This window comes from Cherax quadricarinatus, chromosome 8, assembly GCF_038502225.1.
Source record: "Cherax quadricarinatus isolate ZL_2023a chromosome 8, ASM3850222v1, whole genome shotgun sequence".
NCBI lineage: Eukaryota > Metazoa > Arthropoda > Malacostraca > Decapoda > Parastacidae > Cherax > Cherax quadricarinatus.
In genome coordinates this window covers 30,950,005-30,967,759 of record NC_091299.1, presented here as the reverse complement: position 1 = coordinate 30,967,759, position 17,755 = coordinate 30,950,005, and the positions used below count along the sequence as shown (strand labels likewise).

The following is a 17,755-nucleotide window of genomic DNA, read 5'->3' as shown; positions in this document are numbered from 1 at the left end:
ATATTTATTCATAATAGTAATTCCTGTTTGCTGAGGAAGCAGACATGACTGACCTGGTTCTCGAGGAGGTTAGGGCGTCCGAGACGAAGAGTGGCCAAACATGTCGGAGCATCGAGGTAACCTGAACCCTCCAGATGATCAATAAGTGACAATACCAACAACAGTGCCCCTGTCCGTCCAAGTCCGGCACTGCTCCCCGCCATAGTACCACGAACCATCAGCCAGGCACAACGAACCATCAGCCAGGCACCACGAACCCGCATACCAGGAAGGACCAACACAATTTTGTGAAGTTAGTTTTGTGTGAACCATTATACAATAAAAAAAAAGTAAAAAATAATATGCTGAAAGTGATTCGGGAGGACTTTAACGAACATAGAAATGAGATCAGGGAATGAACACGGAGTGAGAACACGTGACTCACCTGCAGTGAACACGTGACTCACCTGCAGTGGACGACCACGGGGCCACACCTCTTCCATTTACAGATATCCAACACCATGAGGGCGAAGCTGAATGGTGATTGGGGCACGCCGTGGTCTGGCCACGACGTGAACTGGTAGTGGACCAGCTGAAACAGGAGCAGCGAGGAATATATATATATATATATATATATATATATATATATATATATATATATATATATATATATATATATATATATATATATATATATATATATAAAACCACTGATCTCTGGCTGAAGGAGACTCGAACCTACGAACCTTAGGACAAGGTACGCAGTGCTTTACCAATCTACCCACACTGGACAATACCTTGGCGTGTAGCTTGCGCTACACGTTTGATCCAAGGCAGCCAGCTTTCAGGGAGAAGGCTTACAGCTTTTCATCTCGTCCCCTGCATGCATCAGCCTTACTAGAGATTTGAACAATGCAAGGAATTCGCGAGAGCAGGCGAAATATACACAAACACTGATCTCTGGCTGAAGGAGACTCGAACCTACGAACCTTAGGACAAGGTACGCAGTGCTTTACCAATCTACCCACACTGGACAATACCTTGGCGTGTAGCTTGCGCTACACGTTTGATCCAAGGCAGCCAGCTTTCAGGGAGAAGACTTACAGCTTTTCATCTCGTCCCCTGCATGCATCAGCCTTACTAGAGATTTGAACAATGTAAGGAATTCGCGAGAGCAGGCGAAATATACACAAACACTGATCTCTGGCTGAAGGAGACTCGAACCTACGAACCTTAGGACAAGGTACGCAGTGCTTTACCAATCTACCCACACTGGACAATACCTTGACGTGTAGCTTGCACTACACGTTTGATCCAAGGCAGCCAGCTTTCAGGGAGAAGGCTTATAGCTCTTCATCTCGTCCCCTTGGATCAAACGTGTAGCGCAAGCTACACGCCAAGGTATTGTCCAGTGTGGGTAGATTGGTAAAGCACTGCGTACCTTGTCCTAAGGTTCGTAGGTTCGAGTCTCCTTCAGCCAGAGATCAGTGTTTGTGTATATTTCGCCTGCTCTCGCGAATTCCTTGCATATATATATATATAATTCAGAAAGACACGCGAGACAAGACTAGAACATATCAGAAATCGTTTCGGTCCTGGGATTTTCATCCTTTATAACACGCAAAGATTAAAATAACAGTATACATATATAGGCAGAGAGTCAGGTGTGAGTGGCTCAAGGTCCCAGAACCAAGGTAAGACACATAGGCAACAGTTAGGCAACGTTACTGTTTTCTGTACCAAGATGCCATTGTGTTGCAGTGTCTGACAAGATGAACATCAAAATGGTATACAATACCGACAGGTTGGTAGGTAAGACACAAAGTTGCCTAACTGTTGCCTAAGTGTCTTACCTACCAACCTGTCGGTATTGTATACCATTTTGATGTTCGTCCCAGAACCAAAAAGGTTTCTAATAAATATGTACGAATCTTTCTTCACGTGTCTTTTTAAATCAATATGTCGGCATCAGTTACCAAGGTCTTACAAAAAAAAAAATATCAGAAGGTGAACTGAGAACAAGTAGCCCTTGCACCAGCGTCAAGAAATTGGATCTGCTCTTACCTGCCGTCAACCAGACCTGATAACTTCCCATTTCTCAGGCGCTGTGTGATTCCCCTACGACCTTATTATTATGATAATGAACGCACCGGCTCCAAGATTGCTGCAGTTCTCGGTGCCGCAGGACAAGAGCCTCACTTTCCGCCTCAGTGCAGCAGGAAACAGGATCTTACCTTGCGGTTCTCAGTGCCGCAGGACAACAGGAGCCACCTTTGGACGAAGTCAAGACGCTCCTCGCTGGCCACCAGTTTCACCTTCACCTCCCCGTACGTGGTTTCCTCGTCCTTTGCGTCCGGCCAGTATTGGCTCACCTTCACCTGTGTGTGCACGTGGGAAGACGTACATGACTGAGTGGTCATAGGTGACAGTTCGCCGGGACAGCGTACAAGGAAAGAAAATAGTGAATGTTGAAAGACGCGAGTTTTTGAGAGACAAATTCTAAGGATAGTTAAAATCAGAATCTCTCTCTCTCTCAACCAATTTCCTATTTACATGATGCCACACATTCTGCCCTTTGTAATTTTCTTCTAGTCAGAAGTTAATTCCGACTTACATTACGTTAGGCTCAAACCAGCTAAGAAGGTGCAGAACCTCGAGACACACCTCACTGAATTGCCACCAGGCTGTAACACACCTGCAGCAAGAAGCACCACATCTTGAGAGCACCACGAGAAAACTTGTACATAAAAAGAGGACCTGCGCAGTTGTTAGACTGCCGCAGTATCTGGCCAGACAATACTCCCACGTGATGTCCACCACTATTGCCCAGCGAAACTCATGTCAAGAGAACTAGTAAATCACATCCCTTGTTACTCCCCCTTGCAATCCGTATCTGTAACAGAAAGGAGGTAGAAAAAACAAATCCAGTTATTTCTCAAATCGGTTGGCAACAACTTATCGATGGAACTGAAGATCTCCATTGGTCACTATATGACGTGTTTATCAACTGGCATTACCTCTCACTCACCTCTACCAACTTTACCCAACACAGGGCATGTGCTCCTCTTTGTTGAAGACTGCTAATGTAGTTCCAGATAATAAAAGTTAATAATAGTGATGTTACTGTTGTCTCAAGCAAATATTGTTTTGACAATCTTTTGTTGAGACTCGTCGTGGCAAGAGTCACTGAAGGAATCCACGATCAGTGGAGCAGTTGGACTGGATGTTGGTGCTACTTTTGAAGGGAAAACTCAGTTTTTTGATAAAGGATCCAAACGACGGGAACTTCTGGCTCTTATTATTTAAATCATCAGCGATTACCTTCAACATAGCTTCCTTATGGTAGCTTTTAATAAGCAGAGTCCGTAACACAGTGCCAGAGTGGAAATATAAACACAAAAGCAGTATAATATGATCCTTTATCGACAACGTTTCTCCCAACACAATGAGCTTTTCAAGTCGCAACAAGATCTACCTGGGTGAAGGGTACGAGAGTATTTATAGGATGGAGTCAGGTGGAGAATGCTGTATGTGACAATCTTCCGAGTAGGGTGACAGAGTCTAGGACCTTGGGTACCTGGAGTTTACCTGGAGAGGGTTTCGAGGATCAACGCCCCCGCGGCTTGGTCTGAGACCAGGCCTCATGATGGATCAGGGTCTGATCAACCAGGCTGTTACTGCCGGCCGCACGCAAACTGACGTACGAACCACAGCCCGGTTGGTCAGGTATTGACTTTAGGTGCCTGTCCAGTGACTTCTTGAAGACAGGGGTCTATTGGTAATCTCCCTTATGTATGCTGGGAGGCAGTTGAACAGTCTTGGGCCACGGACACGTATTGTGTTGTCTCTCAGTATACTCGTGGCGCCCCTGCTTTTCATCGGGGGAATGTTGCATCTCCTGCCGAGTCTTTTGCTTTCGTGTGCAGGTTTGGTACCAATCCTTCCAGGACCCTCCAAGTGTATATTAATATGATTAATATGTATCTCTCTCGCCTACGTTCTAGAGAATACAGATCAGGGTCCTTCAACCGTTCCCAGTAATTTAGGGGCCTTATCGTACTTATGTGTGCTGTAAAAGTTCTTTGTACGTTCTCCAGGTCTGTAATGTCGCCAGCCTTGAAGAGGGCCGTTAGTGTACAGCAGTATTCTAGTCTAGAGAGAGCAAGAGATTTCAAGAGTGTCATCATGGGCTTGGCATCCCAAGTTTTGAAGGTTCTCATTATCCATTCTATGGAATAGATAAGTATATGAGTAGACCTTCCGCAGTGTTCCTCCATTCTTATGTTCTTATGTGGGATAGCGATGAAGAAGTTTCTTGGCGAGGGGTTCAGCTATGTTATAGAAGCCGCTGTTCTGGTTGAAGCTGTTGGATACACAGATAAGTGAGGATTCCATGATTCTTTGGTAGTGAGCGTTGTCTTCTCTAGCGATAAGTCTTGCGTTTCTGTTGATTAAATGGTTGTGTGAATTTCGGTGTTGAACACAGGCATTCCTTGAATCGTCAGATCTGCCTGCGTACTGGTGTTCTGAAATACGTGTTTGGATGTCTCTGGATGTTTCCCCCTCGTATAATTTGCTGCAGTCATTACAAGGGATTATGTATATCCCTGCAGTGGATTGAAGCTTGTCCTGTCTATTTCTGGTAATGTCTTTCATGGTAATGGATGTAGAGGTAGATACTTGGAATGTGTTATTAGAAAAGATGTTGGAGAAGTGTTTGGCAATGGAGTTGGTGGGGAGGACGATGTATCTCTGTCGGTATTTTATATCATTTATTTCCACAATACCAGCGTAGTCACAGCCTACGAAAAAAAGTTCTTAGCGACCTCATTTAATCCACTAATCTCACAACTACGTAGAAAATTGCACACGAACCTTTTTTATAAACGAGAGCAGATAACCATTCCTGAGTTATTAATCACTCACTAGTAGCAATATCAGCCTAGGTCAAGCGATGGCAGCTCACATTTTCTAACGAAAGATCACAGATAATGGCCTCCAAACAGCCTGATTTCTCTACTGGAACGGGTGTCAAATTGAAAGAAAAATAAATTAAACTGGGAAATTCATATTCAATGGTTTAAATTATAACTCTCTCAACAAGTGTCTACAGAACTATGCAAGATGTGTCACTTTGTGGTCCGCCACTTATTCCATCTATTACTTCTGAACTGCTCAAGACAACTTATCTAAAGGCTCTAACAAACCTAGCTGGATCTCTCACTTACCCGAGATTTCAACACTGCAGAGCTTTCGGCGATTTCACTGCTTTGAACTAGACAGATTAGCAGTTTCTATCCTGCTTAATCTCACGGTAAGCCTGAAGAAAGCCATTATGCCACAAGAGAGGCAGTCTTCAGTAGTTTCAATCAGTCTGTACCTTTCTCGAGGATATCATTGCTACATCGAGCAGACATTTATCTACCCACTCGAATGTGGCATACATTTTCATAATAGATGACTGAGGACTCCTGTCACCTGGCCAAATGCTTTACAAGAGGGCAAAATATTTCATAAACATAAAGTACCTACACCTATAATATTAGTTATACTAAAGCTCATGATATGGCCAGGTTTTCCAATGAGCTGAGGTTGAGTAACAGCTGTTAAAATTCTTGTAACAATGCCTATCATTAATTCAGTAAAAACAAGAGTTTAAGATACCCACAAGTCCTCCCTCGACGAGTCTGGCCATCATTACAATGATGTTGGTGTTGTTTTCCCAAACCATGCGCCAAAAGTCATTGATTGTGTTATCATTAAAGTCTTTGGGCCCTTGCGTCGCAATGTATGCCTTGGAGTTCCTGTAGCTCTGCCAGGATGAGAGCAAGAATATTATTAGCATCAAGGCAGCGTGCCTCTTTCCTAGAGGATGGTGGATCGACCTTCCATCCGCTATGGATTGAGCATTTCATATAAATATAATGTAAGGATGTGATGTATCGAGTCTGTTGTTTCTGTGTTGTGAAGATACGAGAATAGAACCTCAGAAGTGTTAAACTTTGACTTCCTGACACTAGTATGAGAACCTCACCCTTACAGCTCCAAGCTCTCTAAACTGTAGAAAGCTAAAGTCTTGGGAACCATAATTAACCTAGGCGTCAATAACACAGGGTGACTGTTCAATCACAGCAAGCTGTATTCCCCACAACTTCAGGAATTCGTATTTCTCCTAGTGTTAATATTGTTAAATATTCACTACCATTGTTTAAAAAGTATGCAGTCATTGACTATAACTCTGCAGTCCTGTGTAGTTACACATATGCTTGTATTATGTAAGTAACTATCCAGTCTTCCATATTATTGTTGTTTGTTTAGTCAGGGAAAACATCACCTGACACTATTCATGATCATTTGATGTCCCATTTAGTGCCTCCTTCAGTTTCATAAAAAAGTTATTAATTAGTTGTGACATCATCAAAAGTTCTCTTAGCTTTTTTTTACCATGGGTTATCTAGGTGTGGCTATGCAATTAAATTAGACATAAGTGTTTTTAGATCATTCACCCCTAGAATTACTAGAGAAGCAGCAGCTCTGGTTGGGTACTGGTTTAATGGCAGTGGTAGAAGAATGTAATTTCTAAGTATCATTGTCGCTTGGCAGTCTAGCACCTGTGATACCTGGAGACCGGGTGTCCTGTTTCTATCTGTTTGCCAAGATAGGAGTGTTGGCTGCTAATCTTCACACCCTGGTTCTATCAAGAGACTGTGGTGAATGTTCCAATGGGAGCTGACCTATAGCTAGAAGTTACGGAGGGTATGAAGGACTTTATAACTTCAGACAAAAATAGCTAAGGAGAGAACTTTGGGAAAAATCTAGCAGGATGCAGAACTGGGGATCAGTGTGAGGATTCGGTGGCCAGATCCTGACAGGGGGAGCTGAAGCTCTTTGTCAGATCATGGGGTACCTGTCGCTAGGAACTTTATTAGTGATCTGCTAAGGACATTATTTTAGACTGTAAGTATATTCGTACATTTAGTTTCGTCAACTAATTGTATTGCTGTCTCAATATTAATATACTGTAATTGAGTAAAATAATGTACTCACTCCCCTATCTTCAATTTTTCTGTTATTGTATAACATTGATTTATGTGTATCTAGTTAAATTAAGCGGTCCCCATATTGAGGATAAAAAGGACCCGACTTTCTCGCCCGTGACAAAACAATAACTTGGAATGTGATGCAGAGTGGTTCTCCTTTCCCGTGAAGTTAAGACCTGTAAGATGCTCAGGATAGAAGGGATTAATTTTACACAGTCTTATGGTTGGGTGTATCAGAGTGACTGGAGTGCATTAATGGGGGTCCATGTGAATAATGTGTTGCAAGGGTGATGTTTACTAGATTACTTTTAAAAAGGCGTGTATTATTTACACTCTCTTCATAATATGTTCAGGTATAGTGTACTCGGAACTAACTCTTCTTATGGACTGTGCATCTCATAATTATAAAATATTGTCTCTTTTTCCCTTATGCGCAAGGCATCTATGGAATTATCAATTGCACAATAGATGATATTCTTTTTTTTCATTGCCTAATAAACCTTAATGATTGGTTACCATTACCTTTACCTAGTCTCTATAAAAATTAGGAAATGAGCAGATTTAGAACACATCTGAGGACAAGAAATGAAATAAGAAACAGTTGTCAGGGAGCGTAGGAAGGACAGAATATTTGTATAAACATTTTCTCGGGAGAGGAATCAATTTTACTCACCCTGACGAAGTTAGCGTTGATGTAGTCAGCGCTCACCACCCCGGGCTGACTCCTGAGAACCACCCTTGTGTCGTCATCTGTGGAGATACCAACATTAGTGTCTTGATGGATGGGGCAGGAATAGGAAAGGATATCGGTGGATATCCCGTGAATAGAAAATTAGTGGCTTATATCCTAATGTTAGCACAGTGCATCCTGTGTAGCTGAGACACAGAGTGAAGTAGCGAGGAAGAGGAAATGAGAGTTTTGGAGAACTCCAGGAGAGACGAAAAAGGAGCAGAGAAAAAGAGAGTCAGTAACACATGGATGGACTCACACGGAAGGTTGTTCTTGTAGCGGTTTTTGTAGCGGTTGTTCGGCAGAGTGGCCACAGTGGTGGTCTTGTTGAACCGAGGCGGGATGCTCTGAGGGTGAGACCAAGAGGCTAATAACTTCTTTCAAGTTCTGAAGGTGAGAACAAGAGGCTAGTAACTTCCTACAAACTCTGAACTTGAGAACAAAACGCTAGTTATTCGTTAGAGCCTCTGGAAGAGGGAACAAGGCGCAAGTCGCTTATTAAAGATGAGAATAAGACTCCCTCCCTCCCCATCTCTCTCTCTCTCTCTCTCTCACACACACACACACACACACACACAAACACATGAACCATAGTTCTTGTTGCAAGATTCCCCTACCACACTCAGGGACCGATCAAGCCGCACACTCAGAGTACACGACTCTTTGTTACCTTAAAAAGTTACACTAACAAGATTTGACAACCAAATTCTACCACTAGTTAGTCTTAAACAAGGTATTTTCAGGACCTACCCAACTTGCCGTAGACACCAGGTGAATGAAGTATAACAAGCCAATTACGTTGACCCTATCTTAGCTGCAGGAGGGATAATATTTATCGTGGGAGTAAATTATTTGTAAGGAATATCGTAGTTAAACGGGAATCTGAGATGCTAGAAATATCGGAAATGTGACAGAAGTGGGGGGAAGGAAGAGGTGAGGCTGGTGAAATTGGAATATCGGGTATATGACGGAGAGACTGACCGTGAAGGAATATCGGGACAGTGACGGGGAGACTGTGAAAAAATATCGGGAATCTGATGGCTAGACATAATTATGGGGAATCTTTGAATAAGATTGTGTAGGGACATCGGGTCTGCGTGGACGGAGGCTCGAGCCTCCACCACTCCTGGTGCTGAAAGACCTGCACAACACAATACAATACAAGTTAATACAATACAGTACATTAACACTCCATCTCCCTTACAGGTCATTACCTGGAATTCCTCATCAATGATGCCCGAGCGGACAGCGTGGTTCAAGTAGGTCTCTAGCTCCTCCCTCCTGACGGGGTGGGAGGGCACGCTACCCAAGATGCTGTCTAGCTTACTTAGCGCTCCTCCTCCTCCTCCTGAGGCTTCTCTTTCCCTTTCTTTTCCCTCTTTGTCCTCTCGGAGTATTTCTCCTGCTTGCCCTGCCTGCCCTCTTGCTTGTCCTCCTGCCTGTCCTCCTGCCTGTCCTCCTGCCTGTCCTCCTGCCTGTCCTTCATGAAGGCTGTGGTTGCTGGAGTGCTCTGTGACTCTGCAATTATCCTGAGTGTTCGTCACTGATCTATCTGCAAGACCAAAAAGAAACTCAATGTTTTATAGTTTTTTCCCTGCCATGGATTAGTTTAGTACTGCTTATTATCAGCGGGTGAGAGGAATACATAACAGCAGAAAATGACACGTTGGATAATTCGTATATACACACATGTATCTTCTGATTTACCCAATAACTTTATAAAGACGGTGGAAAATAGTTTGCAGGAAGTATTCTTTAGCGATCAATAGATGAGTGTCGTGAGTTCCAGGTATATACTTAATAAATCATGAGACCACAAAACCTGTAATAGTGGTCCAAAGAAGAATAGTAAATACACTAAATGTGAAGTGTGTCCATAACATAGTAACTTCTCGTCTGCTTGTATGTAATAAATACATCTTAACCCTGTTATCATTTATCTGTACTGACTTTGACGTTGTGTCAATTTTTTGTACAACAGTCGAATCTTTGCGTTATACTGATGAGAATTTTGTTTAAAAGAAAATTTCCACATGAGCGGATTTCATATTATTGGATAGTAAGAAGATATTTGAGGAACAAGGAGGATTAGCAGGGAATGCTCTTCAGTGGATCAAAGAGAACTTTACTGGAAAGAGGCAAAGAGTGATTGTCCAAGGTGTCAGAATTCGGAAACTGTAACAAATGGGATTCCGGAAGGATCGGTATTCAGACCAGTTCTCTTTCTGGTGTATGTAAATGATATACAATAAGAAATATCGAGATAAATCCCCGGCCGCAGATCTAAAAGTAATGAAAATAAAAAGCGACAAGGACAAGGAAAGGCTACAGATGAACATGAACCAAGTGAAGAAATGGTCATGCAAGTGCTTACTGGAATTCAGATTCAGCATATGCAGGGTTATGAAAATTATGGAAGGCGTAAGAAGACTAGAAAATATATTGTACCCTTGAGACATAGGCTAAAAGTCATGCATGAGGAGAAAAACCTGGGTATTAAGGCAGTCCCGAACATATCGCCACAGGCGCACAACTGAATAACACGCCTGGCGCCACCAGTTGGTACGCCTGACGCCACCAGTTGGCACACCTGACTCCACCGGTTGGCAAGCCTGACATCACTAGTTGGCACACCTGACGCCACCAGTTGGCACGCGATTAGTGAAGCTGAAAGAAATTCGAAATATTTTTTTTCATATGGGAAAAACAAGGCAAATACAACATCTAGTATAGGGCCCTTGATCATACAAGATGGGACTTACATAAATAACAACAAAGGGAATGAGTGAGATACTGAAATTCCAATACCCCTGTGTTTAGCGAGCCACTAATCGGTCTGAAGATCCACAATCCAAATGATTTTTCCATGAATGAACCTCAAAACTCCATCAATGTATGCCAGATTTCCGACATTACCCTAACTCCGAAAGACTTTGAGAAAGCCATTGACAACATGCCCATGCACTCAGCCCCAGACCTAGACTCGTGGAACTCTGTTCATTAAGAACTGCAAGAAACCCCTTTTGCCTGCCCTAAGTATACTATGGATAAGGAGCTTGGACATGGGTAAAATTCCAGTCACTAAAAACAACGGTTATAGCACCACTCCATAAAGGTGCCAACAAAGCTAAGAGCTATAGACCAACAGCACTAACATCCCATATCATAAAAAAAATCTTTGAGTACCAAGAAGCGCGATTGCAGACCACTTGGATCTCAAAATCTGCACAATCCAGGGCAACATGGGTTCAGGGCAAGTCGCTCCTGCCTCTCACAACTACTGGATCACTATGATATGGTCTTGGATGCATTAGAAAACAAAAACAGAATGCAGATGTAATATACACAGACTTTGCAAAAGCCTTTGACAAGAGCGATCATGGTGTAATAGCCCATAAAATACGTGCTAAAGGAATAACTGGCAAAGTGAGGAGATGGATCTTCAACTTTCTAACTAATCGAGCACAAAGAGTAGTGGTCAACAGAGTTAAATCGGAGGCTGCCATAGTGAAAAGCTCTGTTCCACAAGGCACAGTACTCGCCCCCATCCTGTTCCTCATCCTCATATCAGACATAGAGATGTAATCCACAGCACAGTATCACCCTTTGCAGACGATACTAGTATCTGCATGAGACTGTCGTCTATAGAGGACACGGTTCACTTCCAAAAACATATATACCAAGTTTTCCAGTGGGCAACGGAAAACAACATGATGTTCAGTGAGTACAAATTCCAACTATCCGTTATGGAAAACTGAAAGAGATAATAATTAGATCTGAGTATACTACAAACTGATCGTACAATATAGAGGAAAAATAACGTGAGGGACCTGGGAGTGGTAATATCTGAGGATCTCACTTTCAAGGCTCACAACACTGCCACGACCACAACTGCAAAGAAAATGATAGGATGGATAATGAGAACGTTCAAAACAAGAGATCCTTTTCAAATCACTTGTTCTCTCTAGGCTGGAATACTGCTGTACATTAACATCTCCGTTCAAAGCAGGTGAAATTACCGATCTAGAGAGTGTACAGAGTACCGTTGCTGCACATATAAGTTCTATCAAACACCTCAACTACTGGGAACGCTTGGAAGCACTTGGCTTCTACTCGCTGGAACGCAGGCGAGAGATGTATCATAATCTTAGAAGGAATGGTCCCGAATCTGCACACAGAAATCACTTCCTCCAAAAGTTAAAGACTGGGCAGGCGGTGCAAAGTACCCCAATGAAAGTAGGGGCGCCATTGGTACACTAAGAACACATCATAAGTGCCTGGGGCCCAAGACTGTTCAACAGCCTCCCATCACCCATAAGGGGAATTACCAATAGGCCCCTGGCTTCCTTCAAGAGGGAGCTGGACAGATACTTAATGTCGGTGCCGGATCAGCCGGGCTGTGGTTCGTACGTTGGACTACGTGCGGCCAGCAGTAACAGCCTGGTTGATCAGGCCTAGATCCACCGGGATGCCTTGTCGTGGACCGGGCCGCGGGAGCATTGATCCCCGAATACCCTCCAGGTGGACTCCAGGCAGGTAGGTAGACGCCTGACGCCACCAGTTGGCACGCCTGAGACGTGTAAACATGGCGGTTTCCTCAGCTTTCTGCCTCAGTGGCGCCAAACTTACCCCGCTGAATCAGAAATTCTTGCGTATTCCTGGTCATCTGTCTGCCGTCGGTCTGTGGTCTTACCCCCGCGGCTCAGACCTTTACCCGGGGTCCCTGGTATGGAGACATTTCTCAAAATGTGACGTCAAGCGCCGGTGCTTCCGAGACGTCGCAACATCGACGGTCATATCACCACATCTGCTGTGGCTAAATGTCGCTTTGATGTAGTAACGTCGTGTGGGAAATTATTATTATTATTATTATTATTATTATTATTATTATTATTATTATTATTATTATTATTATTATTATTATTATTATTATTATTATTATAACCCACAGTAGGAGAGGAAACTAACATATAACACAGAAGGGAGATTAACCAAGGATAACTTCCATCATAACACTGTATCACCTTTTGTAGACGATACTAGAATGTGCGTTAGTGACATCCAAGGTAGACACAGTGAGCCTCCAAGTTAATTTAAACCAAGTTTTCCAGTGGAGTACTGATACCAATATGATGTTCACTGAGGACAAGTTTCAGTTATTACGCCGTGGAAGAATGGAGGATATTAAAACCAAGATCATAGCACAATACAGACTCAATAGAACGTTAGTCAAATGTGAGAAACTTGGGAGTGATAATGTCAGATCTCACGTTCAAGGAACACAACAATGTTTTTGTCGCAACTGTAAGAAAACTGAAAGGTTAGTTAATTAGAACCTTCAAAAGAAGGGATGCTAAGACAGAAATGATACTCTTCGGGTCACTCGTTCTCTGTAGGCTGGAACATCGCTGTGTACTAACGATCTTCTTCAAGGCAGGTGAAACTGGTGAGCTGGAAACTGTGCAGAGAACCTTCACAGCTCGTATAAACTCAGTCAAGTACCTAAATTACTGGTAGTGCTTGAAGTCCCTGAAGGGACTGGTACCAGACCTGCACACTGAAAACAAGTGGCTTGGCAGACGGTGCAGGGGAGCGATGAGTTCACCGAGAGAACTCGCTAAGTGTTAAGGAACCACGACTCTTCATTACCCTCCTTTCATGCAAAAGGCGGATCGCCCTAAGCTACCTTCAAGATTGAACTCAATGGATTCCTCAAAACGTTTCCTGATCAACCGGGTTGTGGTGCATACCTGGAGTTTACCTGGAGAGAGTTTCGGGGGTCAACGCCCCCGCGGCCCGGTCTGTGACCAGGCTGTGACCGTTGGCTGGCAGTAACAGCTTGATCGATCACTCCAGCAACCAGGAGGCCTGGTGTGCGACCGGGCCGCGGGGACACTGACCTCCGGAAACGACCCCCGGGTAACCTCCAAGTAATTAAATATTGATTATTTTCTCCGGACAGCATTTACAAAAGTCGACTCACAGACAGGTACCTGCTTACTGCTAGGCGAACAAGGGCAACAGGTGTCTGGAAACTTGCTCATATGTGTCATTCCCTGGCCCGGCATGGAACATGGGTCATTACAGTTGTGAGAACATCATGCAAGTATGATATCATGCAGTGGTGAGTCCTTCTTGAGTGTCCTGCGCGCTCATCCCAGCTTCCTGCAGGATTTCTATTACACACACTCACTCTTCACCCACATAGTGACTTATAACGGGAGGTAATAAGGTTTTTTCAAGAAGAGGGGAGTGAGAGGGTAGCTGGAGTTTGCCTGGAGAGGGTTTCGTGGGTTAATGTCCCCGCATCAGCATCAGGGTAACTCCCTCCCCCCTATCCCGTTGCTCTAATGTAACGGGGTGATACAAACGGGAGAACATTTCCACCAGAGGCAGATCCAGGGCAGGGTCTTGGATCCCCTAGGCCACACTGGGTCACTATGAAAGACCACTGGGCCACTGCAAGAAACCACTGGGCCACTACGAGAAACCACTAGGTCTCTGTGAGAAACCACTGGGCCATTATGAAAGACCACTGGGCCACTTTGAATGACCACTGGGCCACTATGAAAGACCACTGGGCCACTATGAAAGACCACTAGGCCACTTTGAAATCGTTTTGGTTTGGATCCATAGTCATTATCATTTAACTGTCACCACTAATATAAGAGTGAACATCGCTAGATATTAACAGCCATGAATTTATATATATAAAAAAAAAAATAGCGCCTCCGGGGGACTATCCACCCCTCACCCTCCCCGAGGTACACGGACGGACGGCCTTCCTTTGCACACTCCCAAGAAAAGTCCCTGAATTTCCCCATGAAATCTCAGTGACACTAATTTTGAATGTCAGAACTCTACGAAAAACCGCCAAGTATAGCAGAGTTAGAGTTTCCATTTTTTATTTACTGTGTATGACTGAGCTTAGCTCTTGTCCCTCTATATTATACATGCACGTGTGTGTGTGTGTGTGTGTGTGTGTGTGTGTGTGTGTGTGTGTGTGTGTGTGTGTGTATGTGTGTGTGTATGTGTGTGTGTGTGTGTGTGTGTGTGTGTGTGTGTGTGTGTGTGTGTGTGTGTGTGTGTGTGTGTGTGTGTGTGTGTGTGTGTGTGTGTGATGTGTGTGTGTGTGTGTGTGTGTGTGTGTGTGTGTGTATGTGTGTGTGTATGTGTGTGTGTGTGTGTGTGTGTGTGTGTGTGTGTGTGTGTGTGTATGTGTGTGTGTATGTGTGTGTGTGTGTGTGTGTGTGTGTGTGTGTATGTGTGTGTGTATGTGTGTGTGTGTGTGTGTATGTGTGTGTGTATGTGTGTGTGTGTGTGTGTGTGTGTGTGTGTACTCACCTAGTTGTACTCACCTAGTTGAGGTTGCGGGGGTCGAGTCCGAGCTCCTGGCCCCGCCTCTTCACTGATCGCTACTAGGTCACTCTCCCCGAGCCGTGAGCTTTATCATACCTCTGCTTAAAGCTATGTATGGATCCTGCCTCCACTACATCGCTTCCCAAACTATTCCACTTACTGACTACTCTGTGGCTGAAGAAATACTTCCTAACATCCCTGTGATTCATCTGTGTCTTTAGCTTCCAACTGTGTGTGTGTGTGTATGTGTGTGTGTGTGTGTGTGTGTGTGTGTGTGTGTGTGTGTGTGTGTGTATGTGTGTGTGTATGTGTGTGTGTGTGTGTGTGTGTGTGTGTGTGTGTGTATGTGTGTGTGTGTGTGTGTGTGTGTGTGTGTGTGTGTGTGTGTGTGTGTATGTGTGTGTGTATGTGTGTGTGTGTGTGTGTGTGTGTGTGTATGTGTGTGTGTATGTGTGTGTGTGTGTGTGTGTGTGTGTGTGTGTGTGTGTGTGTGTGTGTGTGTGTGTGTGTGTGTATGTGTGTGTGTATGTGTGTGTGTGTGTGTGTGTGTGTGTGTGTGTGTGTGTGTGTGTGTGTGTGTGTGTGTGTGTGTGTGTGTGAATGTGTGTGTGTGTGTGTGTGTGTGTGTGTGTGTGTGTGGTGTGTGTACTCACCTATTTGTACTCACCTATTTGTGGTTGCAGGGGTCGAGTCACAGCTCTTGGCCCCGCCTCTTCGCTGATTGCTACTAGGTCCTCTCTCTCCCTGCCCCATGAGCTCTATCATACCTCGCCTTAAAACTATGTATGGTCCCTGCCTCCACCACATCACTTTCTAGGCTATTCCATGGCCTGACTACTCTATGACTGAAGAAATACTTCCTAACATCCCTTTGATTCATCTGAGTCTTCAACTTCCAATTGTGACCTCTTGTGTCTGTGTCCCATCTCTGGAACATCCCGTCTTTGTCCACCTCGTCTATTCCGTGCAGTATTTTATATGTCGTTATCATGTCTCCCCTGACCCTCCTGGCCTCCAGTGTCGTCAGGCCGATTTCCCTCAACCTTTCTTCATAGGACAATCCCCGTAGCTCTGGGACTAGTCTTGTTGCAAACCTTTGCACTTTCTCTAATTTCTTGACGTGCTTGACTAGGTGTGAATTCCAAACTGGTGCTGCATACTCCAGTATGGGCCTGACGTAGATGGTATACAGAGTCTTAAACGAATCCTTACTGAGGTATCGGAACGCTGTCAGTAGGTTTGCCAGGCGCCCGTATGCTGCAGCAGTTATCTGATTGATGTGCGCCTCAGGAGATATGCTCGGTGTTATACTTACCCCCAGATCTTTTTCCTTGAGGGAGGTTTGCAGTCTTTGGCCATCTAAACTATATTGTGTCTGCGGTCTTCTTTGCCCTTCCCCAATCTTCATGACTTTGCATTTGGCAGGGTTAAATTCAAGGAGCCAGTTGCTGGACCAGGCTTGTAGCCTGTCCAGGTCTCTTTGTAGTCCTGCCTGATCCTCGTCCGATTTGATTCTTCTCATTAACTTCACATCATCTGCAAACAAGGACACTTCTGAGTCTATCCCTTCCGTTATGTCGCTCACGTATACCAAGAACAGCACAGGTCCTAGGACTGACCCCTGTGGAACCCCGCTTGTCACAGGCGCCCACTCTGACACCTCGTCGCGTACCATGACTCGTTGTTGCCTCCCTGTCAGATATTCTCTGATCCATTGCAGTGCCTTTCCTGTTATGTGTGCCTGGTCCTCTAGCTTTTGCAGTAACCTCTTGTGAGGAACTGTGTCGAAGGCCTTCTTGCAGTCCAAAAATACGCAGTCGATTCACCCCTCTCTCTCTTGTCTTACTTCTGTCACCTTGTCATAAAACTCTAGTAGGTTTGTGACACAGGATTTTCCTTCCCTGAAACCGTGCTGGTTGTCAATTATACACTTGTTTCTTTCCAGGTGCCCCACCACTCTCCTCCTGATGATCTTCTCCATGACTTTGCATACTATACACGTTAGTGATACAGGTCTGTAGTTTAGTGCCTCATGTCTGTCTCCCTTTTTAAAAATTGGGACTACATTTGCCATTTTCCGTACCTCAGGGAGTTGCCCAGTTTCAAATGATGTGTTGAAGATCTTTGTTAATGGCTCACACAATATCTCTGCTCCCTCTTTAAGGACCCATGGAGAGATGTTGTCTGGTCCCACCGCCTTTGAGGTGTCAAGTTCGCATAGCAGCTTCTTCACCTCCTCCTTGGTTATATGTACCTCATCCAGCACTTGCTGGTGTGCCCCCCTATTCTGATTTCTTGGAGTCCTACTGGTTTCCACTGTAAATACCTCTTTAAATCTTGTGTTGACCTCCTGACATACCTCTCGGTCGTTTCTTTTGAATTCCCCATCACCCTTCCTCAGTCTGATTACCTGGTCCTTGACTGTTGTTTTCCTCCTGATGTGGCTGTACAACAGCTTCGGGTCAGTCTTTACTTTTGATGCTATGTCATTTTCATATTGTCTCTGAGCCTCCCTTCTTGTCTGTGCATATTCGTTTCTGGCTCTTCGGCTGATTTCTTTATTTTGCTGAGTTCTCTGTCTTCTGTACCTTTTCCATTCTCTAGTACACCTAGTTTTTGCCTCCCTACACCTTTGGGTGAACCAAGG

The 17,755-nt window shown here is 44.3% G+C and overlaps 1 protein-coding gene across 1 annotated transcript in view; it reads right to left on the bottom strand.

The window, feature by feature from the left end:
- Positions 1-55: 55 nt before the first annotated feature.
- Positions 56-17,755, bottom strand: part of LOC128705524 (uncharacterized) — a gene marked incomplete at its 3' end in the record, with an annotated part of 52,306 nt that continues 34,606 nt past the window's right edge. The window contains 7 exon segments of the mRNA XM_070082737.1: positions 56-189; positions 447-571; positions 2,214-2,357; positions 5,648-5,791; positions 7,693-7,769; positions 8,009-8,096; positions 8,964-9,301. Coding sequence (XP_069938838.1) covers positions 56-189; positions 447-571; positions 2,214-2,357; positions 5,648-5,791; positions 7,693-7,769; positions 8,009-8,096; positions 8,964-9,301 — 1,050 coding nt within the window.